The 12,064-nt window shown below is 37.3% G+C and overlaps 1 protein-coding gene across 3 annotated transcripts in view; it reads left to right on the forward strand.

The window, feature by feature from the left end:
* The window catches only part of PTPN9 (protein tyrosine phosphatase non-receptor type 9), a 69,634-nt gene that overhangs the window by 42,443 nt on the left and 15,127 nt on the right, over nt 1–12,064 (forward strand). For all 3 annotated transcript variants that reach the window (XM_019983752.2, XM_070775361.1, XM_070775362.1), the window contains exons 6-7: nt 6,858–6,968; nt 8,746–9,074. In XM_019983752.2, coding sequence (XP_019839311.2) covers nt 6,858–6,968; nt 8,746–9,074 — 440 coding nt within the window. The remainder of the gene's footprint in view (nt 1–6,857; nt 6,969–8,745; nt 9,075–12,064) is intronic.

Consider the following 12,064-nt stretch of genomic DNA (forward strand, 5'->3'; position numbering starts at 1 on the left):
GCTTGCTTTTTCACTTTTTGTAGAGTCCTTTTGACTAACAAAAGTTCTTCATTTTAATATGGTTAAATGTGTCTGTGTTTAATTTCTGCTTAATACATTTTGCATCATAAGTCCTTCCCTATTCTAAAGTCAGAAAAATAATATTAAATATTTATTTTTTTACTGCTCTACCACTGATTGCACCATATGCATTAATTTTTTATTGTGATAAAATACACACTTATACACAATCTTATGGTTACTGTTGTTAACAATTTTGAGTGTACAGTTCAGTAGCATTAAGTACATTCACAATGTAACCCTTTACCACTATCCATTTTCAGAACTGTTCATCATCCCACACAGAAACTCAGTGCTCATTAAACAGTATATCCCCACTCTGCCCCCACAGTCCCCGGTGACCTCTCTTCTACTTTCTGTCTCTATGAATTTGCCTATTCTAGGTCCTCATGTAAATGGAGTCATGCAATATTTGCCCTTTGTGTCTGTTTTATTTCACTTAGCCTGATATTTTAAAGATTCATCTGTATTGGAGCATGTATCAGAATTTCATTCCTTCTTAAGGCTGAATAATATTCTATCATATGTATATACCTTGTGTTGTTAATCCATTCATTTGTCAAATGACAGTTGGGTTGTTTCCACGCTTTGGCTATTGTGAACGATGCTGCTGTGGACACTGGTGTTACAGCATCTGTTTGAGTCCTTGCTTTCAATTCTTCGGTGTGTATGCCTACATGTGGAATTGTTAGATCATATGGTGATTCTACATTTAATTTTTTGAGGAACTATTTTCTTTCAAAAGTTTAAAATTTTGTTTTTGTCATTTAAGACCTTAATCCATCTGGAGTTGATTTTCGAATATGGTATGAGATGTAGGAATCTGACTTTTTTTCCATATGGATAGCTATTTTTTTTTTCCAGTTCTGCATACTAAATAGCCTCTCCTTTCCACAACATAGGCCTTTTACTTATCAGTTTTAATAGAGTCACAATAACTTGGTAAGTTAATATATCATAGACACTTTAACTATCTAACCACCTTTCTGTATTACTCAGATTGTTTTCAGGTTTAATAATACTATTATGATTATTTTCACTCTTTCTCTTAACTTATTTTAAGAAGATATTTCTGAGAGTTGGATTATTTGGCTAAAGATTATGAATATTCTTGTGTCTCTCTTATACATCACTAGGTTACCCTTGATAAAAATGGAAAAGAAATATACATTGTCACCAACAAATAAGAGTATCTGTTTCCTTTAACTGTCCCACTACTGAATTCTATAATTTTTCTCCTTTTTTGAATATAGAATTTTAAAATAATAGTATCCTTTTTTTGTTGTTTGAACTCCTTAAAAACATGATATCTTTTTCTTCAAATGTTTTTTTGCTGTTTGTATGTCCTCCTTTATTTGCTGCAAAATAATAAAAATACTGTAGATGTTTTGTTATATAAATTCAAACAATGAAATAAAAGTTTGGTTGCTTTAAAATCCATATATCTATATGTTCTCTTTAGTGACTTGTTGCTCCATCATTGGGAATAGATAAAATTTTAAATGCAGTCCCCTACCATCCTCATTCTTGTGAAAGTTATAAATAGAAGTTTGTCTTTAATGCACAGTCTCACACTTTAGATTTCTATTCAGTGTGAATTAATTTCCAATAGTTACTGTGACACTAGAATAAAAGTATAAATAATCTATGACTTCGTAAGTTGCTCTGAATAGATTTTCCCCATCTTGGTAACTTTCTTAGGAGTAATCCTTGTTTTAAATTTTAAAATGTCATAACCTATTTTAGTAGCCATCATATGGACTCTTAACTATTGTTTTAGATGAACCATTTAAACCATGCAGTGTGAAATTTACCTTTACTAGACAATGTGGAATTTGTCTAGCCCAAAGAATAAATGTTTATTTTTCTGATTATGAAACACATGACTGGGACTTCCTGGTGGTCCAGTGGTTAAGAGTCTGCCGGCTAATGCAGGGCACACAGGTTCGATCCCTGGTTCAGGAGGATTGCACATGCTGTGGGGAAACTGAGCCCGTGCACCACGGCTACTGGCAGCGCTCTAGATCCCGCGCATCACAACTGGAGAGTAGCCCTACTTGCTGCAATGAGAGAAAGCCCGCACGCTGCAGCAAAGAAGATGAAGTGCAGCCGACAGTAAAAATAAATGAGTGAGTTAAAAAAAAGAGAAATACATGACTAAAAGTACATGAATGTTCAGAAAATTTATTAATGCTGGCACTTATAAAGTAATATTTGTTAACACTTACTGAATGTTTTGAATACAGTTCTAACTTCATGTTTAAATTAATTAATCCTGATATCATTTAATCCTCAATTAATCCTAATATCATTCCCGTGAGTTGTGATGGCTATTACTATTATTGTACCCATTTTATAGATCTAGAAACTTAGGCCTAGAAAATACAAGAACTTGCTGAAGGTAATACAGCTAATAAGTACAGCTGCTGCTGCTGCTAAGTCGCTTCAGTCGTCTCCGACTCTGTGCGACCCCATAGACAGTAGCCCACCAGGCTCCCCCATCCCTGGGATTCTCCAGGCAAGAACACTGGAGTGGGTTGCCATTTCCTTCTCCAATGCATGAAAGTGAAAAGTCAAAGTGAAGTCACTCAGTCGTGTCCGACTCCCAGCGACCCCATGGACTGCAGCCTACCAGGCTCCTCCATCCATGGGATTCTCCAGGCAGGAGTACTGGAGTGGGTTGCCATTGCCTTCTCCAATAAGTACAGAGCTATTACTTATAATTCCACCCCTTGAAAATTATCAGTATAAAGAACTTAGGGTATGTATGTCCAAGGTCCAAGCTTTTAAAATGTGTACATGTGTATGTAGGTATACATACATATGGGATGAGGATAATTACTTTTCTTTACAAGTATGGCATATTATATTCAGCAGTTGTAATTTGCCATTTTTTTACTTAACAATGTATCTTTGTCGTCTATATGTCAGTACGTATAGCTCTGAGCTCATTTTTTCCCTCACTTTTTTAAATGGCTGCACAACTTTTGTTTTTTTCTGTGCTGGGTCTTCACTGCTGCGTGGGCTTTCTCTAGTTGCAGCAAGTGGGGGCTGCTCTTTTTTGTGGTGTGTGGGCTTCTCATTGTGTGACTTCTCTTGTTGCAGAGCGCAGGCTCTAGGGCCTGGGGGGCTTCAGTATTTGGGGCACATAGGCTCACTAGTTGTGACACCTAGGCTTAACTGCTCCACAGAATGTGGGATCTTCCCGGACCAGGGATTGAACCCATGTCCCCCTTCATTGGCTGGCTTCCCAGGTGGCGCTAGTGGTAAAGAACCCGGTTGCTAATGCAGGAGACATAATGAGACATCAGTTCGATCCCTGGGTTGGAAAGATCCCCTGGACAAGGGCATGGCAACCCACTCCAGTATTCTTGCCTTGAGAATCTCATGGATAGAGGAACCTGGTGGACTACAGTCCATGGGGTCACAAAGAGTCAGACACCATTGAAGTGACTTAGCAGCACTGCCTGCATTGTCAGGCAGATTCTTAACCACTGGGAACACCAGAGAAGTCCCTTGCAAAAAGTGTTCCTGTTGTTGATATACCAAGCAGAAAAAATGAAGTTTATTCTATTTTTTTATGTTGTTATAAAGGTTTCAGTGAACATTGTTTTACATTTATTTTTGTATATTTGGTGAATTATTTCCTCAGGATAAATTTCTGTAAGCAGATATTTATGGTCAAAAGGTAGGCACATTTAAAATTTGCTAAATATTGCCAAATAGTCCTCTAAAACCTTAGTTCAGATTTATACTCCCATCAGCATCCTTGTTTGCTAGATTCTCATCATCATTTATTATTTGGATTTTAATTATATTCATGTCTTTATTTGGTGTTTTTTTATTACTGATGAACTTTAACTTATTTTCACATTTAACATCAGTGTTTCTTTAAAAAATTTTTTCTGCTTATATATTCTACCCATTTTTCTGTTGAAGTGTTTGTCTCATTAATTTGCAAGATTTGTTATTAAGAATATTAGGAATATTATTAAGTATGTGTTACCAGCATTTTTGCAGTTTATAATTTGCTCAATATGACTATGTCTCGTCATATAGTACTATGTTTTCTCAATTTTTCATTACAGTTTTAATATACTGTATTACATATTTTACATTTAATAATATGCATAGTACATAATATTATGGACAAAATAATTTGTTTTCAAATAACTGTCTTGGTGATATTTGTTAACTAATACACTTTTTTCCCTACTTACTTCGGATAACACCTTTATCTTACACTAAATTTCCATATGGTAAGTGTGTCTATTTCTAGACTCCCTGTTCTATTGATCTAGGCATCCAGACCAACATACTCACTTTTTAAATTTATTGTAGCCTTATAATGAAGTTTAACAGTTTATAGGATAAGCTTCCCTATATTCTTTTATTTCTAAAAATTGTTCTATTTTTACACTTTTGTTCTTTTACATGCACTTGTGTGTGCTTTTACTTAAATTTTTACTGGTATATAACATGCATACTAAAAACAAACTTTATACCTTTTTTTAAATTATAAAAACAAACAAAAAAGGTAATTCAAGGAAAAGTCTCTAACCCCTCCTTCATACACCCCAGTGCCATTCCACAGAGGTAATCACTTTTTCAAAATTATAAATCTGTTGAGAAAATGCTTTTAAAAAATCATCATCTTTTGATTAGATGAACATTAGAGTCATTCAGTCAAGTTCTGGTAGATAAGACACTTTAGGATTTAATTTGGATATAATGAATTAGTTTAAGGAGAATTGACTTTACAGCCTCATCTTCACCTATCCAGGAATGCTTTGTTTTATGGATTTTTTAAAGTCTTTTGTTATGTCTTTCAATAAAATTTAAAAACTACGTGTCTTACATGTTTCTTATGATGTATATTCTTAGGCTAAAAAATGTACATGTATATATGTATAAACATAGTAAACTCCAAGGATAAATCATCTTTTTTGTAAGACCAGTATCATACAGGGAGAGAGATGGTGCTTTTGTGTACAAATACTATTATAAACCAGAGTCTTTTTACCATTATACTTTTATGGTGATTAGTATTTATAGGGTGGCTGATTTTCTCATATTTTTCATATTTTAAAATGCTATTACAGTACTTTAAAATACTATTATAAAGCTGGGAATAATTTCTTCCCAGGAGAAGTACAGTATTACTCATTATCCCTGCCTATGAGCAGGACTGGAGTGTTGAGAAACTAAATGAAACAAAGAGCTGTGGCTTAAAAAGAAATAATATTTAGTTCTATGCCTTGTGCAGATCAGGGTGTCTCCTTTCTTTTAGACCTCATTTGTCCTCATGCCCAGGAGATCATATTGTTTGACTGAATGAATGAATATATAAATAGATGAAGAGATGAGTCAAAAATGATTATAAACACACAGATATCAATATAAAGGAAAGATTATGAGAAATGTTTCATGTTCATTTTATTTGTGATCTAATTGTTCCTTAAAGTTTTAATAATTAAAACATAAGGATGTATACATTTATGCTGACAAGAAAAGTCAGAGTAGTTTTGATCTATAAAGCTTATATTGACAAGAACATAATATTATTACTTTTTTAGTTTGTTTATTTGTTTTACAAATAAGAGTTTCTTTGAAAATGTGGTGTTGTACTGACAATAAAAATCATAGAGAACTCACTTGATCAAGGGAATATAATCCCAGAAAAAAAAGGTAAGGAGATACTCATCTGTTTCCTTTGAGATTCCTCTTTCAGATCTGCAGGGAGACTTGAGAATCTTTAGGGTATATCTTACTTACTAATGTAACCAAAAGTTCTGAAGTCGTTCTCAGGCATTAAATGGATCCAGATCAAATAACTCAAAGCTCATGCATTTCAATGTGTGGATTCCAACATACGCACCTATAATTCTTAGGTGTCCCAGGCTGAACTTTTGCCCCCATCTATGTCTCCATAATATGATTACTTTGAACGGTAAATCAGCTTTTAATTTCTTTTTTTGAACTTTATTGAACTGTAGTTGACTTATAATGCTGTGTTAGTTTCAGGTGTACAGCAAAGTGAATCAGTTACATGTTTTATATATAGGATTGTGTTTATGTCAATCCCAACCTCCCAATTTATCCCTCCCCTACCCTTACCCCCTAGTAACCATTAGTTTGTTTTCTATATCTGTGGCTCTACTTCGGTTTTGGGAATAAGTTTCTTTGTACCCTTTTTTTTTTTTAAGATTCCACATATAAGTGGTATATTTGTGTCTGACTCACTCAGTATGAGAGTCTCTTGGTCCACCCATGTTGCTGCAAATGGCATTGTTTTGTTCTTTTTAATGGCCGAGTGATATTCCATTGTATACATGTACCACATCTTTATCCATTCCTCTGTTGATGGACTTTTAGGTTGCTTTCATTTCTTTCTTTTTAACTACTTTTTCTCTAGCCACTAAGTGAAATCTGAATTAGGCTGTAGACTCCCCCTGCTGGGTAAGAATGGTGAAAAGAGCAGAAAACCTAAATTTTGGATTTAAATAATCAAAGGTCCCACTAGGCACTGTTGAAGTGCCCTAATTGGTGTATTAAATCCTTGTATGTGTTCTCCACAGGGCTTCCCTGGTGGCTCAGACGGTAATCTGCCTGCAGTGCAGGAGACCCGGGTTTGATCCCTGGGTTAGGAAGATCCCCTGGAGAAGGGAATGGCAACCCACTCCAGTATTTCTGCTGAGAGAATTCTGTGGACAGAGGAGCCTGGCAGGCTGTAGTCCATGGGGTCACAGAGAGTCAGACACGACTGAGTGACTAACACACACATGTATTCTCCACAGGGAGCTTTTCCAGCTCGTTTGAAGAAAGTGCTGATTGTGGGAGCACCCATATGGTTCCGAGTGCCCTATTCCATCATCAGCCTCCTTCTGAAGGATAAAGTTCGGGAGAGGGTAAGGCAAGCTAACTTTATTATTTGGAGGTTGGATAGGTACAGTTCCATCTCTGCTGTTGAAACTTGCCAGTTAATTCTCTACCTTCAAAACCTTCCTGGCTTGTCTCTCTTCCTGCTTCTGTTAGTGTGTTCACTTACATTTTCTGCTTTATTCTTTACTCAGCTCTGTACAAGCTGCCTTTTTGACTGTACTACAAGTTCCTTGAAGTTTGTACCTTGACATAATTTGGGCACTTCCCCTCGATATAGAACCTTGCATGCAGCTAGTATCGAAGAAATGTGTCCCATGCGTAACTTAGAGATAGCTACCACTTCCCAAATTTAGATTTGTACAGCTTCTAATATAATTACATCAGCTGAGCTGGTATTTGATTTTGTTCAACTGGAAGTATCACTCGGTCCCTTTGACCACCAGGGTGGTAAAGGAAAATCTCAGACTCTTTTTACTCCTGGCATTTTCTCATAAAACAGCTTGTTGCTTCCTAACTTCAAAAGTGTTGTCTAATATCATCTTAATTCTATTATCATTCCCCGAATATTCCATGACACAAAGATTATGGTTTTAGTCATTCACTCATTCATTTCTTACCCTTAAAAGAAAGGGTATAGGAAACATTGATATACTAGAATAAGATAATAATGTAAAATATTGTCAGAGGATTTTTTTTTAAAAAGAATATGAGATTATATGAATACTAACAATTCAGATCTTTGTAGCTGAGGCAACTTGGGTTGGAGGGAAAAAACTAAAGACAGTTGGTTTTGTAGAAGCTTAGGGACTTAGTGACCCCAGAGTAGGAGAGGTACTCTCCCAGGTGACTCTTTGAGAGGACTCCTTGGGTGAGTTCTTAACACTTGAATTTTATACAAGTGTATATACATGCATGTATAAGCTCAAAATATATTGAGCACCTTTACAGTTCAGGTGCTGAGCCTTAGGAATTAAAACTGGAGTGCCATAGCCGTTACTCCTGTGGAGTTCATGGTTGTGAAAGGGGACAAGACATGTTCAGAGGACTGTGGCTCGACGGGAACACAGAGGAGAATATTGCCTCAGACAGTCAGGGAAGGCTTCACAAAAGAGGTGAGCCATAAGCTGGTCCTTGAAGAGGCCATAGAGAAAAAGACAGCATTCCAGGAAGCAGCAGCAGCAAGCAAGGCAAACATCCCATTCCACACAGATTTCAAAAGGAACGAACTAGGCTAATTTGCTCCAATATGGCTGTGTCCACTATGGCAGCAAAGAGAGGAATTGAGTATTATAGTTCTCTAGCATTTTTCCTGGGCTTCCCTGCCTCTGGGTGGCTAGTCTTATCTTGCTCTCATTTAGAAATCTATTTTTGAGAACATCCATACCAAGCTGTGAGTAAAGGACAAGTTAGCTTAGAATTGGTTACCTTAGTATGGGGTTGACAGAAACCACCACTTTCTATGCATTCTTGGTAGTCAAAAAGGCCAGGACCCATGTGAGATGGAACTGGAAAGCCTTGTATATAGTATAAAGCCTTGGTTCTCTATACCTACCTTTATGTTTATAACAGGGCCCCTAATTCCAGGAATGAATTTGGTATACATTGTGGAAAATCAAACCTTTCCTGGGAAATTCCTAGGATTTCAATGTTAAACAGATGAAACTGCATTTACGTCTTTTCTAAGTATACCACATGTTTCAAGCCAATCTCATCTCATTCTCTGAAGTACTTTGGTTCTTTACCTTCACTGTCTGTATGCCCCTCCCTCCCCACAGACTCACGTGGTTCTCTCTTACTTTCCAGATTCAGATATTGAAGACGTCTGAGGTCACCCAGCACCTGCCCAGAGAGTGCCTCCCGGAAAACCTGGGTGGATATGTCAAAATTGACCTCGCCACTTGGAATTTCCAGTTTCTATCCCAGATGAATGGCCACCCAGATCCCTTCGATGAGATCATCCTGTTCTCCCTCCCTCCGGCCTTAGACTGGGACTCAGTGCATGTCCCAGACCCCCAAGCCATGACCATCCAGGAGTTGATGGACTATGTTAGCACCAGGCAGAAGCGGGGTATATACGAGGAGTACGAAGACATCCGTCGTGAGAACCCAGTTGGTACTTTCCACTGTTCCATGTAAGTAGGAAAGGTTTGGGCCAGCAATCACTTTCCAAGATGCTTGTGACACGTGTTAGTACACCTTCCACACCTCACATCCTTAAGAGAGGCTCTTCCTTAGGTTAAGGAGCACCACTTTCACTTAGATCATCATTTCTCTCATCCAGAAAGAGGCACCTGTTGGCGCTTGTTGCCAGCAGCATACGCTGTGAAGTTTCTGAAGGTCTTTGGTAACAATGGAGAAACTGTGTACTAAAGGATGCATTTTTTGATGTGTTCCTGATATGCAAGTGCTTTTAGGGAAAAAAAAAAAGTAGAGGCCCAAAAGGTAGGCTGTTGATTCTTGTTCTAAGTGTGATCTCTGGTCCTTGCTTTTGGGCAGCTTCTGCCTAGAGCATTTATGGTGTTACATTACTTTCTGAGGAGGAGTACTGGTCCATTTAAAATAACACACAGTCAGTAAGAGAGAAGAGTTGCCTCTTAGGAATTTAGCCTGTGGGATTTTCCTTCTACCTAAATTCTATAACTGGTTTGTAACTACTTGATAACTCTTGTTGGCAGTAGAGCACTGATCATTTCTCTTACTGCTGCTGTCATTTATCCTAACATGTTTTCATTGGCTGCAGCAAAAACTTCTTTTCCTCCAAGTTTTGAGATCTGTTTGTTAAAAATTAAGGAAGCTGTCTCCAGTGGGTCTTAGGCTCAAGTTCCAGCTTAGCCAAAAATATCCTCTGTGACTTACCCAAGTTATTTCCCTACTCTGTACCTCAGTTTTCCTGTTTGTAATATTTTATGTTAGACTCGCTGATATCCACTGATTATTTTATAGCTTAAATGTTTTAGGGATCTGTGAGTACCTCTCTCCCCTTGTAATTCCTCTCCAGCTTAGTCAGTGTGCTGTAAAAAAAAAATATGCAAAGAGTGAGGAAAGAGAGAGAAGGAAAAAGAAAGAGAAAAATAACCAGTTAGGAAACAGATAAGGAAGGTAAGAGAGAAGAAGCAATTGAGAAAAAAAAAAATCAATAAAACAAGAATGCAAAGAAAAATAAGGGAAAAAGAGAGAAAGCAGAACATGTATCATGTGGGGAGAATGTTCTTCCCTACCGGTTCTAGACCCCTATATGTGTCCAGTCCTTTTCCCAGCCAGAGCAGAGGGTGTACCCTTGTTCTGGGAATTCCTGACTCTGCTCTGGTGCTTCTACTGAAGGGGCCTTAAGGTGTCATTTCTACCATGGTTCCCCTTCACCACATTAAAAATGTGTGTTTGGATTGTCCTCTTTGCATCTCCAAGTCAGCTATCATGTTATAATCAGAGAATATATCCCGATGTTATGGAAGGATTCCCAGTCTTGCCTCTTTATTTATTGAATGAATGAAAACATCCTACTTCAGGAGCTGGAAACCAGAACACTCAACATCTTCAGGCCTGTGTCTCACCCCCAGTTCCAGTAGAACTACTTACACACAACAAACTGTTTTCCTTGGAATTCTAGTTTAAGAAGTAGGTATCAAGAGTATTCACTGCGGTCCAGGATGCCCACGGACTGTGAGACTTTACCTTTTTTTTCCCCTCATTCTTTCAAAGGATTTTTTTTAATAAATAAAAATTTAATTTTTATTATGAGAAAATTATAGATTCAAAGATCATGTATACCCTTTCCACACCTATCCCATGGTAACATTTTCCAGAAGCTTTGTATAGTATCACAACTGGGATATTGATAAGTAAGTAAGTGAAAGTTGCTCAGTCGTGTCTGACTCTTTGCAACCCCATGGACTGTACAGTCCGTGGAATTCTCCAGGCCAGAATAGTGGAGTGGGTTAGGGTTGGAGATCTTCCCAACCCAGGGATTGAACCCAGGTCTTCCACACTGCAGGTCCACCAATCTTATTCAGATTTCCCCAGTTTTTGTTTGTGTGTTTGTGTATTTAGTTCTTTGCAATTTTTATCACTCAGGTAGGTTTGTGTATACAAAAGCACAGTCAAGATACAGAATTCCATAGCCATATACCTCTCCATTCTGTCCCTCCCCATCCCCCACCCCTGTAACTACTAATCAGTTTTCCATTACTATGATTTTGTCATCTCAAGAATGTTATTATATAGATGGAATCATACTGTATATAGACTTTTGGGATTGCCTTTTTTCACTCAGTATAATTCTCTGGAGTTTCACCCAAGTTGTTATTTGTATCAAGTTTGTTCCTTTTTATTGCTGAATAATATTCCATGATATGAATGAACCACAGTGTAAACTGTTAACCAGTTAACCACTTACCTGTTGAAGGACATCTGGGTTGTTTCCAGTTCTAGCTATTACGAGTAAAGCTGCTGTGAACATTCATGTCTAGGTTTTGTGTAAAAATAAGTTTCTGTTTCTCTGGGATAAATGGCTAAGGGTGGAATTGCTAGGTTATATGTTAATTAAGTGTTTAGTTTTATGAAAAACTGTCCAGCTGTTTTCCAGAGTGGCTATATTCTTCTGCATTTCCCCCCAGCAATATATGAATGGGCTGTTTCTTTTTTTAAAATATGTATTAGTTCTTTTTTTGACTCTGCTGGGTCTCTGACCGTCATTGTGGCATATGGGATTCTTAGTTGCAGCATGTGGGCTTCAGTTCCCTGACCAGGGACCAAACCCGGGCCACCTGCGTTGGGAGCTCGGAGTCTTAGCCACTGGACTACCAGGGAAGTCCCAGAGTGATCCATTTTCTTTGCATCCTCACCAGTGTTCAGTGTTGTCACTTTTTTTTTTTTTTTATTTTGGCTGTTCTGATAGGTATGTAGTGATACCTCTAAGTTAAAATTAAAATTGTGGTCTTAATTTACCTTTTTCTACTAGCTAATGTTATTGAACATTTTTTCATGTACTTATTTGCCATCTGTATATCCTCTTTGTAAAAATGTCTTTTGCCCATTTTCTATTTGGATTTTTTTTTTTTTTAAACTCTTGATACTTGAGAGTTCTTTATGTTCTAGGTACTGGTTCTTTGTTGGATGCATAGTT

This window comes from Bos indicus, chromosome 21 (genome assembly GCF_029378745.1).
Source record: "Bos indicus isolate NIAB-ARS_2022 breed Sahiwal x Tharparkar chromosome 21, NIAB-ARS_B.indTharparkar_mat_pri_1.0, whole genome shotgun sequence".
Lineage (NCBI taxonomy): Eukaryota > Metazoa > Chordata > Mammalia > Artiodactyla > Bovidae > Bos > Bos indicus.